Source organism: Carassius carassius, chromosome 42 (genome assembly GCF_963082965.1).
Source record: "Carassius carassius chromosome 42, fCarCar2.1, whole genome shotgun sequence".
Lineage (NCBI taxonomy): Eukaryota > Metazoa > Chordata > Actinopteri > Cypriniformes > Cyprinidae > Carassius > Carassius carassius.
Genome location: NC_081796.1, coordinates 19,100,494 through 19,121,425, shown reverse-complemented (window position 1 = coordinate 19,121,425; position 20,932 = coordinate 19,100,494). Strand labels below are relative to the sequence as shown.

The following is a 20,932-nucleotide window of genomic DNA, read 5'->3' as shown; positions in this document are numbered from 1 at the left end:
TGCAAAAAAGGTCCATTGTCAATACTGTCATGAGATCTTACACTGAAGTCACTTTTAAACCTTTCAAAGCAGCAGATCACAAGCAACTTAAACACAAGGAAATATTCTGTAGTTAGGCGAAACTCCAAGTCCTGCTGTTACCTATTGAAATAAAATGGATTTTGCCAGCAAATATCATCTTTTGTTAGCTAATGTTAGCTAGCCAGGTGATGTCAGCCAGATCTATTAAGCTAGTTCAGATCTATTAAGCTAGTGTATTTACATTTAATTATTGAAAAAAAATCATAGTAGTCTAGTTCATTTTTAAGTGGCGCTTCTCGTTCACAGTTATGTTTCTATATATTCTAACCTAATTGCATTAAAGACATTTTCCCCAATTCTCATAGTCCCTCAGGCTGTTGATCTACTGATGTGGGTGAGCTGAATTCAGGAGAACGTACATTTAGCACATGAAAAGGTTTATAGCTCTTTTTTTGTAGTGAAATGAAACTCCGTTTTAAAGACTCTCTTCAGACTGGTCTTGTCTTTTGTGCTCGAGTCAGGCGTGACCTCTCGTAGGCTGCCTGAGCACCATGATCGCAATGATAGCAACCAAAGTTTTAAACCGCAGGGACTCCAGTCAGTGGGGCTGGGGGTGGATTTAAAGACACTATAAGCTTGAAATATGAGAGTAATTTCAGCTTAATTATTGAGGGTACAAATTTTATCTGACATTTTGCATCATGGAATTTCCGTGTCTTTTTTGGTGTGTGTTTATGTACAGCCCGTGCTGAGTCAGCAGGGTCGATTCCAGCTCGGAGAATCCGGAGGCTCTTTAGTTTCCAGCGACACCTGCTTTCATCCCGTCTGCTGCGAGGAGCACCACACCTCAACCCCCTCCACATTTTGGACGAGGACTACTGCGGTCAGGCCAAGGTATGGGACCACAAACATACTCTGCAACTTCAGTTTACGTTGAATATTCAAAATGCTGTTGTATGGTTTAAAAATCAGTTATTGATTTTTCACGTGTTCTAACTGTCCTTTTCTCACAGTGTATGCTTGAAAAGGTCGGAAGCTGGAATTTTGATATATTCCTCTTTGACAGACTTACAAATGGTAAATATTTTGATGCCGAAGACCCTTCATATCTCTGTATGTGTGAGATTTGTTGTGCTTTATGTATCTGTACCCGTCACATTTAGCTGTGGTCAGTTCTGCCACCTGCTGGTTGAATTGTGGCTGTTCAGTTTTGCCTTGCCCAATTCCTCATTCCTTTTATATTCTTTGTTGTTTTTAAGGAAACAGTCTTGTGTTCTTGACATTTAATTTGCTGAACCAGTATGGTCTCATTGAGCTCTTCCAGTTAGACATGGTTAAACTGCGTAGATTTCTAGGTAAGTATTTTTTTTTGTGATATTCTCCAAACAAAACTTCTGTACTTTGCAAACATTTGGGTTATGTGACTTTCACAATTTATACTACTAATTAAATTTTTTTTTTTTTTTTTATATTCATAAAAAAATTTTTTTCAATTCTGTAAACATCATTGGTGGAGGTTCTGCATGCCACAGTGATTGGCATCATCGATTTTATTACTTTTTCTTATATTTTTGAATGGTTTCAGTTCTGGTTCAAGAAGACTACCACAATCAGAACCCTTACCATAATGCAGTCCATGCTGCTGATGTCACCCAGGCCATGCACTGTTACCTGAGAGAACCCAAGGTGATTGTCCCTGTGTTAAATTTACCTTAATTCACTTCTGATGATTACATGTAGTCTTATAGTCGTCTGTGTGTATTCACAGCTCGCCCAGTCCCTCACATCATTCGACATCCTCTTAGGGTTGTTGGCCGCGGCCACACATGATCTGGACCACCCTGGAGTCAACCAGCCTTTCCTCATCAAAACCAACCATTACCTTGCAGCTTTGTACCGGGTTAGAGCACCATCCAATGGGATTTAAGAACATCATTAGCTCCACAATCCTCTTTATGTTCTCAGTAAATTACAGTATTTGTAAAGATGTCAAAGTCAGTCAGCACTGAGGTGTGTTTGTGTCACTCTGTAGAATACCTCAGTTCTGGAGAATCATCACTGGAGGTCTGCAGTGGGTCTGCTCAGAGAGACCGAACTCTTTTCCAATCTTCCTGCAGAAGACAGGTTAGTATCTCCAAAGCTTTTTTTTCATATTAAAGGGTTAGTTCACCCAAATATTAAAATTATGTCATTAATGACTCATATTTCGTTCCAAACCTGTAAGTCTTCCGTTCATCTTCCGAACACAGTTTAAGATATTTTAGATTTAGTCCGAGAGCTTTCTGTCCCTCCATTGAAGCTGTGTGTACAGTATACTGTCCATGGCCAGAAAGGTAATAAAAACATCTTCAAAGTAGTCCATGTGACATCAGAGGGTCAGTTAGAATTTGTTGAAGCATCGAAAATACATTTTGGTCCAAAAATAGCAAAAATTACGTCTGTTGTGAGTGCATTCATGACGCTGCTGACGTGCTTTCTGGTGCACCCAATAACAAAGATAACACGTCAGCAGCGTCGTACATCAGCAGCATCACTGCAGTGTTGTGAACGTGCTCACAACAGACCCGGAAGAGAAGACAATGATGAATAAAGTCGTTATTTTTGGAACCTTTCTGGACATGGACAGTAGACCGTATACACCGTTTCAATGAAGGGACAGAAAGCTCTCGGACTAAATCTAAAATATCTTAAACTGTGTTCCGAAGATGAACGGAGGACTTACGGGTTTGGAACGACATGAGGGTGAGTCATTAATGACATAATTTTAATATTTGGGTGAACTAACCCTTTAATGACCGCTTTTTACAACACAAACAAGTCATCTTTTTTCCATTCTAGTATTCAAAGTCATTTTTTTCTACTACTCTGTATGTAAGTGACCTCTGTTATGACTGGCTGACTTTAACTGGTGTCTCTAACAGTCTGAGTATAGAGAGGCAGCTGGGATCACTCATTCTGGCCACAGATATCAGCCGACAGAATGAGTACCTGTCCCGGTTCAGGACACATCTGGATGAGGACGACTTGTGTTTAGGAAACGCTTCTCATCGACATTTCGTTCTGCAGGTGGGAATTTGCAATTCAGCATTAATTACACTAAAAACAAACATTATGCAGTTTATATATACTTTTATATAAAGTTTATATGCCAGCTTTGGCTTTGAGATATAAAAGAATACATTTCAGATGTTTGCTTTAAATAAAAAAGATTATTTATGTACTTGAAGTTGTGACGTCCCGTTTTGAAATGGAAGAGACTGCATACCATATTTTTAAATAAAGACTGACACTCTTTGGGGATAAATTCACGTGTGTTCCAGATGGCCCTGAAGTGTGCGGATATCTGTAACCCATGTAGACCATGGGAGCTCAGCAAACAGTGGAGTGAGAAGGTCACGGAGGAATTCTTCCACCAAGGTACCCAGTTCTCATGATGAGCATGCTCTTTAAGTGTGCTGTTAGTTCACTGTGTTCAAAAGCTAATCACTGTGCTTTGTTGTCATCCTCCTATTTAGGTGACATTGAAAAGAAGTATAAACTTGAAATCAGTCCACTGTGTGATAGTGAAGCCAACACCATAGCCAGTGTTCAAATCGGTAAGAACCAGAACATTCTCCCCTGAATATGAGAGAAAAGGAATAATAATAAAATAGCTATATATATATATATATACATGTATATCGATTTAAGGCAAGACAGTAAAGTTTCTTTCAGTTTTTTGCATCCCTAACTTGTCTTGTTTCAGACTAGTGGAAAGAAAACTTAGAAAATACACATTTAAGTGTTTATTATATTTTATTTGTGTATGTAGATTTCAAGTACAGTACAAATCTTTAAGGTCCTTTTTCTCAAAATTAGGCAGAAATATCTACTTCAGTAGCACTTACATAATCCTAATCTACATTTTGACGAGTTTTACAGAGGTGCTTGTTGATATGACATTTGTTTGATTTATAACATTTTATTCTGAAAAATATGGTGAATTGTAAATTTTTTCTGGCTGTTGACAGTATTTTTTGATTTATAGAATTATAAAAAGAGATGCGAAATTTGTAATTCATTATTAAATTTAAAGTTCTGTAAAAGCTTAAAACCTAATATATCTAACAAAAGAAACTATTTTGAACTTGGCCTCATCTAGTGTTTAGAGATCTGGGAATGTATGCATATGAGTGCATATTTAATAAGATAATAAAACATAATTAAGCTTATCAGAAAACTTGTAATATAAAACAATCGTTCAATGTACTGTGATTGATTTTATATATATATATCGTATTTATCGGACTATAAGTCGCACCGGAGTATAAGTCGCATCAGTCCAAAAATACGTCATGATGAGGAAAAAAACATAAGTCGCACTAAGAGAAACCAAGAGAAAACATTACCGTCTACAGCCGTGATAGGGCGCTCTATGCTGCTCAGTGCTCCTGTAGTCTACACTGAAAACATAGAGCGCCCTCTCGCGGCTGGAGACGGTAATGTTTTCTCTTGGTTAATTTCTCTCGGTTCATGTCAAATTAATTTTGATAAATAAGTAGCACCTGACTATAAGTCGCAGGACCAGCCAAACTATGAAAAAAAGTGTGACTTATAGTCCGGAAAATACGGTATATATGTTTGTGTCTGTGTGTGAAATAATACCTAGTATAATAATGTGTTTGTTTTGTATTTTTTGTATTTTATTATTTGTGTTTATAATATAGTAATTATGTAAGAATCTCATTATAATTATCAATATGATAAATGATTTATTTATAAGGTCTGGCTGATCTAGTGTCTCTGCCACCAGGTTTCATGACTTACGTGGTGGAGCCTCTGTTTGCCGAGTGGGCGCGCTTTTCGGACACGCGGCTCTCTCAGACCATGCTCGGCCATTTGGGCCTGAACAAGGCCAGTTGGAGCGCCATGGAGCCAGAAGCATCGGGGAGCTCCGAGGAGGGGGAGTCCGAACCGGGCCATGCCACAGACGAGCCCAGTTCCAGAGTCTTATCTCAGGGAAGCCAAGAGTCATGACACCCCAGTGCTCGCAGAACACCTCTACTGCCCTCAGCCAAACACCTTACGTCACATTTGAGTTACTCGCCACCCATCTCCAACCAACCACTGATGATTTGTTTTCCTCTTTTTCATTCATTTGTAGATTTTATTTATTTAATTTTAAATGCTCATTTACCCTTCAACATAGAGCAATACATAGATACCTCATTTGGCTACTGCTGCAATTTTCTTTTTTTATTATTGTGATGTATTTATTTAACCTTATTTTTTTCTTTTTTCTTCTTTTGGGGGTTACTAATTCAACTCTGATGCTTTGATTAAAGACTGAAAGGGAATGTGGGGTAGGAAGGAACCCCCTCCTATGGCTTTAAAGTGCCATTTTAAAAACAATGAATTGCTCTGAAGTCATTTGAAACACCTTGAGTATTTAAAGGAGAGGCTTTTACAACCGCACCAAGAGACGATGTGTGTGAAATCGAATGCGTGCGAGCGTGTGTGTGAGAGTGTGCCAGTGCTTCTGCAAATCAATCTTCCTCCTTGTGTACAAAAATACAAATGTGAAGAGCCCAGTCCTTTTGCTGCCTCTGAAGACTGTTTACACATGTTGTTTTCTAACTGAATCATGTTAGTTCTGTGATTATTGCCTTTTAAGCACAGATGTGAAGAACCACTTGTAAAAAATAATTTCGAAGCCTACTGCTGATGATCAATGAAATCTGTCAGACTGCAACCATGTCGGTGTGACGCATTAGATGCCATACGAATGCCATTTGTGCTCCATTGCATCTCTCTCCCCTGTATTTCAGACAATGTGTTGAAGGAATGTCGCTCCGTGAAAGGTGGCAGAGATTAACCCTTTTGACCATGGAAGAAGGATCTTGTCAGCGGACTCTCCATGGATTTTGCTCAGGTTTTCACCGACCTGCTTATTTGGGAGTAACAAGGAAGTAAAAGGTGCCTTTTGTAGGTTGCCACAAACCCTCTTTCCCTCTCTCCTCTGTATTTTGTAAAGAAAAATGAGAAGTCCTTCTCAGAATGTCTCAAAGCCACCCTCGTCTCTTCGGAAAACTGCTACAAAATGCCTTAAAACTATGCACAAAGCTAAGTGACCAAACCAGCTGTCATTTTTATTCTAAACTCATCACATTGTCCATTTAGTGCACTGTCTGACCCTGAATTATTAATATATGGAGAATTGGTTTAATGATTTGATTTTTAACATTGAACATTCCATTTTTGTGAATTGTTTTGGATTCTGTACAGAATGGACAGTTTTTTTTTGTGCTTCTCTTGATATTTTGAAAGAGAAGAGGTGCTTTATTTTAGGTGATTTGTATTTTTGTTGTAAGTGCTGTAAGACTGTTGATTTAAGAAAAAAAAAACTGTTTACAGTTTGTTGTAACAGCCATTTTGGGGAGACGACTTGTGTCAAGCCATTTTGTAAAGGCTTTGCCGTATAACCTTTTGATACATACTTGTTGCAGTTGCATTTTTGATGAATAAAACTTCACAAAATGTTTCTCTACCAGATAGCATGCAGTCACGCTGTTCTGTATGAACTTAATTATGTGATGGGTGTCAAAAGGTAGCCAAATAAAAGCCTCAATACAGAAAAAAAAGACACAGATTGACAGTTTTAGGTTTATTCAAGAAATTAATGTCCATTAAAAATGGTTCTGTAGGGTGAAATATAATCAACCCATTTAGATAAATTATCACAATCTATAATGAAACCAAAAATATGTCTTGGTTAAGAGATTGCCTTCAATTCTGAGGTACTATTCCTATGTGCTGACCATTAAATCCAGTATAAATCTTTGAAATGAGAGATCCTGTACTGTAATATTCAAATGCAATAACTTTTGGTGCACAGCAGACATTTTTTGTGCAAAAAACAAAACAAAATAAAACAAAACATGTTTTAAAGGTACAAACACTGTCAAACTATTCTGGTGATTAGACTTTTGTCTAATTAAACGGCACTGGATTAGAAATAGCAAGTTTGATATGTCATAGACAAACAAAACTACATTATTCAAGTATTTGAATAAATGGTTAAATTACTACATCCAGAAACCATATCTCGGAAACATTCCAAAATAATAAATTAGAACCTAAAAAGGATTTTAAATTAACTCATTAAAGAATTCTTCAACTACTGACAGCACCATAAACCTTATGTATGATCACAAAAGTGTTGTTCATAATTGCTATAGTTACTGTTACAAAAAACAAAGTATGAACTGTACCTTTGAAGTAGACAACTTCGGTGCAAAAAGTTGTTAAAAATACACATAAAACTACTGATAAAGAACAATCCACACACTTTGGTGTTTTCATTTAACATTATCCCTTCAAATGAGAGAAATCTAACAAGGTCGAATACTTGCACTGTTGACCTTCCAACAGATCCAAAAAAATCCACATATAAAATCATACATAAAACCCAACAAAAAGAAGGCATTTCTTGTGTAACTGGCATTAATGATTGGACTGGCTGTTGTACAAGATGTAGTGATAGAGTTGAACCTTTCAAAGTGCAAAATTAAACATATCCAATAGGGAAACCAGACTGACTGCATAGTGTTTGACATTTGCATGCTTACCTAAATTAATACTAACAACATTCTGATGGCTAAAAAGAAAAGTTAGCAGTTTTTTTCTATTCCGAAACATCACGTTAACTACATTAACCTGTTCAGATGAGTTGCTCCATCCTAGTACAGTTTCTTCCTTCCAGTTGATTTTAGCATATGCTGTCCAAACTGCAAAGCAATGGCACAAAGTGACTATGGCGCCATTGACAATATACGTTTGATATCATTTTTTCCAAGTGATTTTTCTTACCTGCGGTGCTTCTACATGGCCCTTATTCTCAGGAGCTAGCAAGTTTAAGTTGCCATCACATTCACTGTCACTCCGGTAGCGGTGAGCGAACTTGCGTTTCAGGGCCTCAGCGATTAATGCTGCAGCATCTGTGGGCTCGACAGGTTTTGCTTTTGTGTCCTCTTGATGACTGGGAATGAAAGGACAAATGAACTCTACTGGTAAGTGTTTACAATCACCTTTGTATGCCATAATAGCCCTATAACATTCACCTCTTAACTGCGCGCAGCTTCACTTTGCCCAAGTCTTTCAGTACGTCTAGCATGTTGGGAAGCTCTGTCTTTTTAGGTGCAGAGTCCAGTACTGTCTTCTCTTCCGTCTTTTTCCCACGCCGCTCTCGGATGAGATCAATGGCGGAATAGCTTCTCTGCATGCTGGGACATGGAGGAGGAGGAGGTGGTGGTGGTGGTGGAGGCGGCGGAGGTTGAACTGGAGCCATTGGTGGAGCTTGGGCTACAGGGGGACCACCTGGTGCTGGAGCTGAAACAACACAAAAATTGCGACTTTAAATGGGTAAAAAGTACTAATACTAGCAGAGTGCTATTTTATGTCTATATATAGTGTATATAAAAAAGTAAAATACAATTTTGAAGCCAGAAACATAAGTTATGCAAGTATGCCAAGACTTTGATATTACATTATAACTAAAAATATTACAACTATTTTTTTGTTAATTGAAATAAAGCTGAGAAAATCTGAAAATCATCTAACAGGGTTTTGAGGAAGGTAAATGTAAGGCTTTTTTAAGACAATCTATAGACAATTTATGGAATAAATTGGAAGGGACACAGAAATCAATCCCATTGAAGTGGGTATAACTAAAGCAAGAACAAATATCTGCCTAAAGGATCAGAAACATTACCTTTTCAAAGTTTATTTCTCTTACCCATTGACAAACATTTGTTATTGTTTCAAGCATAAACCCACTTCATTTTGTTACATTTCTCAGAAAACAAGGATTTCTATCTTCATTTTGCATCTCAAGCAAATGTATCTTGATTCAAGGAAGTTAAGATTTTCTACAGAAAAACAAAAATACTGAGTAAGATATGTATATAGATATATATATATACAGATATATATATATACAGATATATATATATATATATATATATATATAAATATGTATATGCTATGACATTATAAATATAAGACTCTCTTCTCTGATTTAACACCTTTTCTAACTACAAATTAAAATGTAAACTACAAATATAAAAATAAAAGCTACTTCAAAATACTAATAAATACTGAAATAGTATATACTAGTAATACTAAAGTAGCACTGCAACCAACCTGTGGATTGAGCGCTGTGCTCCTGTGCCTGAACGATCTGTGCGATTTGCGCTCTGAGTTTGGCCAGCTCAGTCTCCAGAGCACTGATTTTCTGAATGGCTTCATCATTTATGATTGTCTGACTCTGTGGTGCAGGTTCAGCCTGGTGCAAGCTGGGTAATGACCGCCGACGTCTCGGGGGTCTGCACTGCTGGTTACGGAAAAACAACCCAGACTCCATCTCAAACCTGCAGGACATACAGATACATACATGATGATTACGACATTCAAATTTCTGTTTTCTAAATCAGTTTAGAAATATGTTCACCTGTTTCTGCCAGCACCATCGCTCTCTTCACTTTCCATCCAGCCCACATCAGCGAGTGTGGCCACAAGTCCATTAGGCCCATCTGAATTGTTGAGGAAACTCGCTCCTGCAGTGAATGGATGAAGCTACACATCCCAAGGACAGTTAATAATTACAACACCTGCTCTGGGCACTTTACAAGTCTCACAACAATAACAAACAAATCCTCACAGACACACAAGCACTCAAACAAAGTCAGAACTACAACAGCAGAACAAGTGGCAAATGTTTTCACAGTGCCACGGCAAAGTAAACAGCATCAGGCAAACCGGTTTAAACATTGCCTAGCGAATAATGAAGCAATTAGAACATTACAATGACATTCTTTATCAAGAAGGAATATAAATGGCAGTATTAAAAAAAAAAAATAAGCACTTCAAAACTTTTTTTAAAAGAACTCCTAAATTTTTCAGCAATGATCCAGAGAACTGACCTAGAGCAGACATGCTGCATTCCTGACATACAGGACAGCTGGAAGGAAGGGCAGAAAAGAGAGAAACAGAGACAGTAATAAAAGTTTCAAGGTGAGTTTAATGTCATCATACTTTTTGTTTTAAAGGTTAGACTGTAGGAAAAGGCTAGATTTGATATTGTGAGTTGAAACCTGTCCAAAATTCATGGTTGTTTATTGTCAGCACAACGATGGAATCAAAACAGAACAAGACGGAAATCCGATGATATGGGAGAAATGAAGAATAAAAGTCCAAAGATGGAGGGTGTTAAAGGTTTTGAGATGTAAAAAAATTTAATAAAGGTGGAAAACACTGATAATAATAGAATGAAAATGAATGAAGACAACCTGAAAATACTAAAATAGAAAATATTTAAAAACATAACATGCACTTGACACATTTGAATGAACAAAAACTGACATGTTACCTGAAAATGGACACGAGGGCAGGGCGCTAAGGGAAGATTTGTGGCAATTCTTCTGACAATACTCCTGGATGAACCATAAGACTTTGATGATGATCCGAAAGCCTGAGCGAGACATAAAGATGAACATTCTTCCAATCATTAATAGTGCAAACTTTACATATAATTCTGTACATCTTACCAGGTCCAGTTCTATCAGTCTAGGCTTTCCACTCATCTTGTAACTTCACTCAGATCGGTCTCATCATCAAGGATCTGTGCTAGGCCATCTTCAGATCAACCCCCCCTAAAAAAAGAAAACAATGTTAGAATCACTTTTACACTTAAATTTTTTATTTAACATCTCTTTTTCTATAGAGTACCCTGATTTTCCACATGAAAAAACCGTTATAATGAACTTTAATTCATTCTCACATTGCAGAAGAGCATCTTGTACAAACGTGTCTCCTGCACTCCTGCTTTCCTAAACAGTTGCTATGTGGCAAACAGCCATTATTCAGCGTGATGTTCACCGTGACATTTGCTAGAAAAGACTGAGATACTAAACATTTTTCTAGTAGTTTCCTCGTAAAGCACGAGAGTGTGTCGGTTAACAGCAGATACCGAAAACTGAGGACTCTAACACAAAGGTTAAAGGCGCTAAAACCCAAGTGTTATATTAAAGGCGCTCTTAGTTATATACAAAAGTTGTCGCAATTTCTAATAGGACATTTAAGAAAATATCGGTGTTTTACCGTGTAAAATGCAGTGTCACAGACAAATATGATCCTAGCTGTGCTATGCTAATGCTATCCAGCTGTTACCAGTGTTTTTCGGTTTTTCCCAAAGGCTACGTTTTTCCACAGTGTGGGAGCTGTCGTTTGAGAACAAGGGCGGGACTCAACAGCATTGGCCAATAGAGTTTGAGCATATTCCAGCAATGGGGAGGTCCTAGGAGTACGGAGCCAGCCACTGGTTTGGAGTGGTGGATTGACAATACAACTGGCCAATCATAAACCAGTTATGACTCACAGACACGAGGCTTGCTTTTCGTGTATTTTTAAAGCGATTATGTATTTTAATATTGCCCCAATAAAATATATGAATAATATTTTAATTGCTTCCTTTGTCCTGATGCTTTCTTTGTATTTTTACAAATAGTTTAGTAAGTTTTGGTTCAGAATTAAAACGATTCAATAGTAATTCATATTGTATGTATATCACATTGTCTCGTAGTAAAACCCTTTCTAATTGGTCGAGAATGCATGGCGTCATATTTCGCATCCTCCAATCAGTCTGCCTAAATCCAGGAAGTGTAAAGGGTGCTAAAAACTCCGCAGATAATGGGCAAAAATGCCTAACCAGAACCGTTATCATTGAGATGTTTAACCATATTCATCGTCGTCGTTACTACACAAGCTTCACCCAGTTGCGCATCCATCAGCACTTAATTAGACGGCGGGTTTGAGCCTTTGACTGGACGGGATCATCTGAAGCGAGTCGTCCTGGGCGTGTTTGCTGTAAGGTTATGCGTGGACAACAGTGCCACAACACACACAAGGTTAACAAGATAGATACCATGCACATCACAATCAAATTCACTGATAATGCATGTATTATTATGTTTTGGCTTCATATAGCTGTATATTTATATGCGTATACCGATACTGTAATTATCTCTATTACCAGGACTCGGTATTGTTTTTGTTATTGTTCATAGAAAGACATTCATATCCACTTGTATTGATGTCTGTAGACTAAATATGACTGAGAAATCAGCGTCAAAATGTTTGCATTTACATGAAGTTTTATGACAATTTTATGAAAATTCAGATTGCCATTGTTTTGTGACGCCGGTTAGCACAGGGCCTGTTTAAAGGCCACATTATGCAATGCTATGCTATGCTGTGCTGTGTGAATCAAAAATGACCATCATTGATCATTCGGTTCATGATGAATAAAAGCCAATGATAATACGTTTAATGCATAGAGATCATATGTAAATAATTGCAGAAGGACACGCGACAATGTATATTGACGTCAGACAATAAATCTCAGCTTTGCGTTTTTTGTTTGTTTAGATAATATAGTTACAATAATAAAAAAAAATGATAGTGTATATTTAAAAAAATAAAATAAAATACAATTTTTTTAGGAAACTTTTTAAAATCATTTTTATGTAATTCAATTATACCAGATTTTATGTTGTTATTTTATTATTACCTATGCTTTCTGTCATTGACAGCATGTTCCACAGTATCAGAAGTAATCCAGTTCTGATTTTTATTCCTCCTCAGCTAAGATCTGTGTATTTCATGTGCATGGCCCTTGGTGTGGGAGCACCATGAGCGGGGAGCCTGATGCCTTGGCTGTGGTCAATCAGCTGAGGGACTTAGCTGCTGACCCCCTCAACAGACAAGCTATCGTTGAAGATCAAGGCTGCTTGTCAGGCCTCATTCTCTTCTTCGACCACCCCAATCCACAAGTCGTCTACTCTGCGCTATTGGTAAGATTGTGTTTGTGAAACATTTGCAGATGGTCTTTCTTTCAACAGTGTAATACTATGTTAGCATATTGGTAGTTAAGGAATCAAATTAGGAGTCTTTATTAACTTAAAGATCGATGATGATGATAGTGTTCCGTTAAGAACATTTATTATAATAATCAAATGGTGATATTCTCAAAAAATAAGAGTAATGTTTTGATAGCTAAAATGTTAAAATTTTTCTGGGAAATCTTATTAGTATACTGTAAGCGATTTCAGCTTTACCTTCAATTCAGATATCTCAGTATAAAGAATAATAGACAGCTTTTACAACTTGCTATAATGTCAAGTTATTGAATTACACCTCCAAACATTTTTACATTATTATATTTGATATTTAAATAGTTTAAAATATTATTTATACTGATATTGTTTCAAACATTTATATTTTATATAAACAATAATAATAATAGTAATTATTAAACTCATACCAGCCATATCATACCAATATCAACCAATCAGATAAAGCAAAGCCCATCCAGACTTGTAACATGACTGCCACCTGCTATACTTGTAACTAATAATGAATTTATATTCTATTATAATTATTATTTAATTATTGGTATTATTTATTATTTTATTATCATTATACTTTTATTAAAAGAGTTGATATGGCCAGTGTCACAAATGTATTTATTTGATTAGGGACTTAGTGTATATAACCTAAAATATTTCATGTCTTCATGCTTTTAAATCCTTAAACTCCAAGCCCAGGTTTAAATTAGATTTTGAACCCCAGAATTTCAATGTGCCCTCTGAAGTTTGGGCCACAGTTTAAGTTTTATCTCTTTCAGATGGTTCATGACACCTGTGGAGACTTTTGGATTATAATGGAATAACACGCTTTCTTTTACACACACACACACACACACACACACACACACACACACACACACACACACACACACACACACACACACACACACACACAGTAACTCTGACCCTAGTAGTTCTTGGTGTTCTGTTAACGGATTTGTTATCACAGCGATGCCTGGCGGTTTGCCTCTGTAATGGCCCTGTGTGACCCTTAATGGCTCTGTGTCCTTCCAGGCGGTGCGCTACCTGGCAGAATGCCGCTCCAACAGGGAGAAGATGAAGGGCGAGCTGGGAATGATGCTGAGCCTGCAGAACATCATGCAGAAGTAAGTCGCTCCCGTCATGCTGCCACAAAACATGAAGGCAACACGAGCTCGCTTTGCACTTTCCCGCAGAAAACCTCATCCTGCTGCTTTAGTTGAAGTGAATGTGTGTGGTTAGCAGATTTTAAGCGCATGAGAAAGGTCATCCTGTCATAAGCAGGTTTGTCTGTTTTGACACTAAACGGGAGTGATGATGCAAGCTTGCTGTTGTAAGGTAATGTGAACTGTCAAGCAACCTGATTTAGTACACAGTTACATTTGTTTTGCTCGCCATGGGTTAATGTCCAGCAGAGGTCAGTCTAAGACACCAGCGAGAATATCATACTGCTATAGACACAGAGGAGTTCATGTTCAGGGGCCTTGTTCTGAATATTGCTCAATCAATATGGATTTTTCATATTTCTTATACATTTACCTGGTGAAAAGGAAAAATGAATCATAACGCTCAGCAGTAAAGATGGTGTAGGAGTTTAGTTTTATTTGAAGAGGTTAACACTTCTATTCAGCAAAGATGCATTAAAATGTTTAAAAGTGACAGTAAAGACATTTTTAATGTTACAAAATATTTGTTTCAAAGAATGCTGTTCATTTAATGGTTAAATTTTTAATTAAGCAACTGTTTTCAATGATAATAATAATAATAATAATAATAATAGTTCCTTCTCTACCAAATCAGCATATTAGAATGACAAATTTAAAATTCAACTTTCCATCATGGGATTAAATATGTAAAATCTTAATATGCAAAAGAATCATGAACTTTTTTCTTTCTTCTTTTTTTTTTTTAAGTATTACTATTTTTAATGTATTTTTGGTCAAATAAATGCAAGCTTGGTGAGCATAAGAGACTTATTTAAAAAGAGCACTGACCCCAAACTTTTGAATGATATTGTAAATATCACAAAATATGATATGAGCTAGCTAATGTAGATTTTGTTGAAATTGAGGATTAGCACCATTAAAATTGTTTATAGATTTATAGATGTCATATATCTATATTATTGCTGTTTCATTAAAAAAATATCAAATTAATTGTTAATAAATGTGATGTTTATATAGTAATGGTAATTTTAATGACAACAGTTTATTACATAATATTAATAATAAAGTAGTAGTATTTTATATACAAGCCAATAATAATAATATTTTACTTTTTATAACTTTTTTTTTTATGAAGCAAATAGTGCCAACACATCTGATTTACTGCACAAAAAAATAAAAAATAAATAAATATATATATATATATATTGTTGAGCCCTTTTTTGTGCATTAGAAAGCATGAAACTCAGGCTTTCTTTTACCTCATGTCAAACAGCACTGCACATGCCAACTTATTCTTTAAATATTCATACAACTGCATGTTTTTGACACCCCCATGGCTAAGTATAGAGGCAGGATCCAAGTATGTGTGTATGCTACTGCAGGTCAGGCTTATTTCAAGTGTGAAAGTCTGCAGGCTTTTAGACAGTGACTGTTTACATGGAACCTTAGACAGAAGTGCCAATGGTTGGCAGAGAGCTGTGTATCCTTCTCTCAGGGCGACTCCCTCCCCGCCTCCTTCGATTCACCAGTCACTTCAGTTAGCAGAGACACCATCAAGGATTGCCCTGCAGTTCCACAAGCTGCCTGTCACTATTTCCTGCACAACGACTTTGGGTAGAGGTCGTGTATCGCCCCAGTCTGTGAAATTTTATGGCTTGAGGAAGTGAAGGAATCCTTCATCACCCCGATGACACTGCAGATCTCAGAAAAAACCTATTTTAAACTATGAATTAAGTTTTTTTGATGAATGTTCAGTGTTTTCTCACATTGTGTCTTTAATACTAGCTGTTTACTGCATAGGTTGATGTACAACTTCCTTTTAACGGAGACTTTAGATGCCGTCATCATTCCCTCAGGCACACATGGGAAACTTGAGGTCTGGCAGCTCAGATATGGCAGCGAGCAGATGTCCGTTCCTGTAACTCTGCATGAGTGATGGCAGCGTTGCATCTCCCCTATTAGCACCTGTAGGGGATATAAAGATCCTGATGTCACGCCTGACCTAAAATGCTGACGTCAAGGAACTACTGTCTTTTTTAACCTGAATAAATGAACTGGTCACTTGACTATAGTTAGCGATCAAATAACTGATTGGCTAATTACAAATTCTTACTAACTCCTGATTTGAAAACAAGACGCGCACACATAACAGAAACGCATGGAAAACCATCCTTGTGAGCGCACATTTATGCTCTGCGAGTGCACACAATTTTATCCGCATGTGGAAAAACACTCATGAGAGAGCATTTTCTGCTTCACGTGCACAAAAGCGGTTCTGCAAGCATGGGACTGTGACTAGCACTTGCAAATACACAACACACACTTGCACTTTCCTTTGAATGGTCACTTTCAACACCGTCAAATGTATTCAGCTCACACGATTTATCATATTATGCAAACATTTTTGTTTTCGTATTGTTTTAAAAGTGTGAAAATTTGTAGTTTAGGCTTAACAGCTTAAATTTGTTAATAATCCATTATTATTTTTCAGAAATAATTTTTAAACAGCTGAGACCCAGTGAAACCATATATATATATATATATATATATATATATATATATATATATATATATATATATATATATATATATATATAAAAAATATTATTTTTCTTTTATTTGCTTTTCTCACTATGATGCATCAGTCGCTTAATTTTAAAACTGACTTCAGTTAAGTGCAATATGCATTAGTTTACTTGTGATATTAAACCATATGGAATGCACGACAATAGATGAATCCCAATATTGTCTGTGCTAAAGGTTAGTTGGCTCAAGCTCCATCAGACTGACTTTTCTCCAGCTCTCATGCTGGCAGATTTCTCCCCCGCACAGATCTATGTCGTGTAATTCCTTGTCTGCTGGAGTGATGACCTTTTTAAATATCAGCAGTGAATGTAAAAAAATGAAATGTAAAATACATGATCTTTTAACAAGTGTAGACAAGCGTATTTGCTCAGTTATTTCTTTGTTCATCAACAGTGGCAATGGCAGCATTTTCTAATCCGTTGTGAATCCTACAGTGATCTGTGATGTGTTTCACTAGGGGCACGTCGCCAGGTGAGACCAAGCTACTAGCTTCTGAGATCTACGAGATCCTGCAGACTTCCAGCAGCACAGAAGCCGAGCAGGCAGAAGCAGCCTCTTGCAGAAAAAAAGCACAGTTTTTCCTGGGCTCAACGAACAAACGGGCCAAAACGGTGGTGCTTCAGATCGACGGGCTTGATGATTCGGTAACTGCAGTCAAACAGCTTGTAATGGAACCTTTAATCAGAACGTATGGAGATATTTGGTATTGCACAGTTTGACATTTTGTCTCTTGTTTATATCAGGCTCAGAGGAGTCTTTGTGAAGAAGCCTTGCTCAAGATCAAAGGTGTCATCAGCTTTACCTTCCAGATGGCTGTGAAGAGATGTGTGGTGAGGATCCGTTCAGACTTGAAGGCTGAGGTGAGTTTACAGTCTAGCCCAATCATTATGACCATCTACTGACTGCGTAAGAATGCCAGTGAAGTGTATTAAAAAAAAAAAAACAATTGATACATTTAAAGTGCCAGGTTTGGACATCCGTGAACATTTTTGAGTTATGAGATAAAGAATAATTAAATCCAGTTTGAAAGAAGTGATTCTTAAGAAATGAATCGCACTTAATGGATCAGAGATGCTGTTAGAGAATCAATTTCAGGGTTCTCATATTGTTTCTTCATTCTTCAGGCGTTGGGAACTGCTATAGCTTCAACCAAAGTCATGAAGGCACAGCAAGTAGTGAAGGGGGAAGATGGATCCGAGGTGAGTAAATCAAATGAACAGATCTCTGGTCTGAATGCACACAATAAATAGACGGTTGAACAAAGCATGACAATAGTCATCTTCTCACCTTTTTAAACTAGACCTCTTTCCTTTTTGGCTTTTGCTTTTTTTTGCATTCCATGTAAAATCAGTAAAACCATTCAGTCACAGTTTTCTTGCTATGTGAGGTATTTAGCTGAACCCTGCTACACTCACCCCATCAGAAGACTTAACTCGTTTTCCCCTCATCCTGGAGGTCTTGGACACTGCTTTACTATGCACTTCCTCCTTTAACCAGCAGGTGGCACAATTGATTGAGTAATGGTCTGATTGATTCCATTGAACAGACACAAATGAAAAGAAAAACAGCAATATAGTTAGTAGGGCTGGACTAATATAAGTAAAAAATATTAATTGATGTATTTGGTTTAGAATAGTAAAAAAAAAACTGGTGTAAAAACAATTTTCCCCCTGAAATTGCTAGTAAATTTCACACTTAGTAAGAAAGGCAAGTAACACATTGAAGTATATTTGACAGTGTACTATTAGCATCAATAAGGACAATAATGATAAAATTAAATTTTTTTAAATGTTTTTTTTAAAAAGTTTATAATTCTTAAATACCACATGAGCGCTTCCTTAACCATTTTTGAGTGATGATGCAAAATAAATGATAGAATTATTGTAATGAACCAATTCACTGAAATAGACAAAGTGGTTAAAGGCCAAAATTATTCCCCCCTTTTTTTTTCTTCTGTGAATGCATCCCCTTTTTGAGACAGGAAGTTGAGGCAGAATATATCTTTCTGTTTTTATGTGTCCTATTTTACCTAAATATTATTTTGAATATTAAGTATAAGTAATATGTATCTGATATATCGCTTGGCCTAAATAGTTCCTTCATTTTGTATCATGAAGATGTTTTATCTTGTTGTTTTGGCTGCTTATTTATATTTTTTTATTTTGTATAAAAATTATATATAATATATAAATAATGGTATTCTGATTGCAAGCTTAGAAATGATAACAAAATGGGTGATTGTTCCCATTTCTCTCATTCCCTTCCATCCAGATTGTAATCCCATTCCAAGGGGACTCGGATGTGGTGGTCGAGCAGAACATAAAATTGCCGGATTATCTGCCTGAGGACGAGAGCCCATCTCAGGAGCAGCACAAGGCTGTGACACGACTGGGCTCCATGCAGGATGGTGCGAGCTGGCTGAGCACGGCCGCCAACTTCCTGTCCCGCTCATTTTACTGGTGACCCATCCTCCACGTGCCAGACTGCCGAGCGCATCCGCAAAAAACTACTACCCTTGTTCCAACTATAAAAAAGGCCACGACAGGCGGCTGTAAATGGTTACGGGATCCAACCTGCTCGTGAAACTCATGCTAGCGCTGCATACGCACCACACGAGACACTAAAACCTGAGAGTAACCGGGAGAAGTTCACAGAAAGCATTTCATGTGTGTATTTGCTCTCTTATTCACCTTTTATGTTTGACCCTGGGAAGGTTTTCAAACGATGCGTCCCAGATTCTCCTTGCAGGTTTGTTTCTGTCGAGACTAAACCATGCCTTGGGGGGTTTCGCCAGGTTTGTCGTACCTTGAGGTTTTCTAAATTTCTACAAATGTGGGTGCTTTCAGATGTGTTCTAACCCTTCATCTCAGCTTTCTTGTACATTTTAAACAATTCTTTTGTTTGTCTTTCAATTATTTGATAATCCTAATATTACTTTATTCATCTGCACTTTTCAAAGCATGCATATTTTTTTTTAACTCCGTTCCTTCTGTGTGTGCCTTTTGCTATGTAGCTTGTTAATTAATTTTCTCGGCTTTAAATCCACTTTATTTGCTTCGTCTGAACTTCTAAAGCCTTCTGAAGATGTGATTTTTAGGTTTGAAATGTGTAGTGATGGTTCACTCTTCCCCACAGAGCTCATTTCACAAAGAACATAATTAAAACACCTGCACTGGTTGGTGTTCATTAATAATAATTAACGGTTTAACGCCACCAGGAAATGGCTGTTACTATGTGTGTAATGCTAACTTTTTATGTTACAGCATGTGCCAAACACCAGTTACCCTAAAATAGTTACCAGAGTAAAATAGCTCTGACCTTTTAGGAATTTATATTATAAACTTTTTTTTTTTTGTGCTTAAATGTCAATGTAGTTTTCCTTTCTGCCATGCGAACTACTTATAAAATGATTTTTTTGTGTATGTATTCCTAAATACCACAAATCTGAATGTTTTGTTTAGGGCCTTACATACATGCGGTCATTTTTAATGTGGGTTTCGGCTGCTAGCCAAAAGTATGATTCGGTTTCTTACCTGTTATGTGCTGTTATGTCACCTCTGCATGACCATCACCCCTTGAGATTTTCCTGACTCACGGTGTCTTTTAACTGTTTAGATAATCAACCGACCTCACATATTGCATTCAGGATGGTCAGTCCGCTCAGGGATGTGTGTACGTTGTCCTGAAACTGATGGTCTCATGTACTTCGCAGTTTAACGCTTGTGCATTCCCAAACGGAGACCTACACACATCAATATCAAAATGAATTAAACTAGAATATGGCCTTTCCTAAATTTACCTGTCGTTTTATTTTTCACATTATGATTGGGTTGTTGTAAGGTATCAGTGTTTGCACACTTTTGTATTTTTCCTCATAATCAGCAATGCTTTAAGACTGTTTTTTTTTTAACTCTCATCATGTCAGTTCACATTGAGGATTTGTTACATAGACAGCATTAGTGTATAGAATTGAATCACACAGTGGCATGCTTTTGGTTGGGTTTAAGATGAGATAGAGGCCATCAGTGTTATATTTATGAACAAAATCCAAATTGAATTAAGTTTTGCATTTTCTGTATTTTTATTTCCCTCATCTTGTACTGTATACCATCTTTCCCTGAAGCGTCTTAAGCTACTGCTCACTGTTATTCCAAGAACACAGTTTTTGTAAATAAACTGATTTTATTTACAATAATGGGGCAAGTATAGATTTACTAC

The 20,932-nt window shown here is 36.9% G+C and overlaps 3 protein-coding genes across 19 annotated transcripts in view; 2 read left to right on the top strand and 1 right to left on the bottom strand.

The window, feature by feature from the left end:
- Positions 1-6,552, top strand: part of LOC132124058 (high affinity cAMP-specific 3',5'-cyclic phosphodiesterase 7A-like) — a 33,077-nt gene extending 26,525 nt beyond the window's left edge. For all 16 annotated transcript variants that reach the window (XM_059534813.1, XM_059534816.1, XM_059534815.1 and 13 more), the window contains 10 exons: positions 764-915; positions 1,035-1,098; positions 1,281-1,376; positions 1,607-1,707; positions 1,790-1,921; positions 2,054-2,145; positions 2,943-3,087; positions 3,342-3,438; positions 3,537-3,617; positions 4,814-6,552. In XM_059534813.1, coding sequence (XP_059390796.1) covers positions 764-915; positions 1,035-1,098; positions 1,281-1,376; positions 1,607-1,707; positions 1,790-1,921; positions 2,054-2,145; positions 2,943-3,087; positions 3,342-3,438; positions 3,537-3,617; positions 4,814-5,037 — 1,184 coding nt within the window. In that variant the 3' untranslated portion in view covers positions 5,038-6,552. The remainder of the gene's footprint in view (positions 1-763; positions 916-1,034; positions 1,099-1,280; positions 1,377-1,606; positions 1,708-1,789; positions 1,922-2,053; positions 2,146-2,942; positions 3,088-3,341; positions 3,439-3,536; positions 3,618-4,813) is intronic.
- Positions 6,553-6,649: 97 nt separating this feature from the next.
- LOC132124059 (mitochondrial fission regulator 1-like) lies at positions 6,650-10,743 on the bottom strand. The gene is made up of 7 exons (XM_059534831.1): positions 10,605-10,743; positions 10,427-10,528; positions 9,509-9,633; positions 9,202-9,428; positions 8,121-8,388; positions 7,870-8,038; positions 6,650-7,787 (listed from the first exon to the last, which is right to left on the bottom strand). Exons 1-7 carry the CDS (start codon positions 10,638-10,640, stop codon positions 7,740-7,742), a joined length of 975 nt encoding a protein of 324 aa, XP_059390814.1. The 5' UTR covers positions 10,641-10,743; the 3' UTR covers positions 6,650-7,739.
- A 951-nt stretch (positions 10,744-11,694) lies between these two features.
- Positions 11,695-20,871, top strand: LOC132124060 (armadillo repeat-containing protein 1-like). Of its 2 annotated transcripts, none has more exons than XM_059534832.1 (7): positions 11,695-11,922; positions 12,700-12,908; positions 13,998-14,089; positions 17,172-17,358; positions 17,458-17,574; positions 17,839-17,913; positions 18,986-20,871. In XM_059534832.1, exons 2-7 carry the CDS (start codon positions 12,747-12,749, stop codon positions 19,175-19,177), a joined length of 825 nt encoding a protein of 274 aa, XP_059390815.1. In that variant the 5' UTR covers positions 11,695-11,922; positions 12,700-12,746; the 3' UTR covers positions 19,178-20,871. The 2 variants fall into 2 exon arrangements, with proteins under 2 accessions (XP_059390815.1, XP_059390816.1); XM_059534833.1 differs by having other exon boundaries at positions 11,695-11,963.
- The last annotated feature ends 61 nt before the right edge of the window (positions 20,872-20,932 follow it).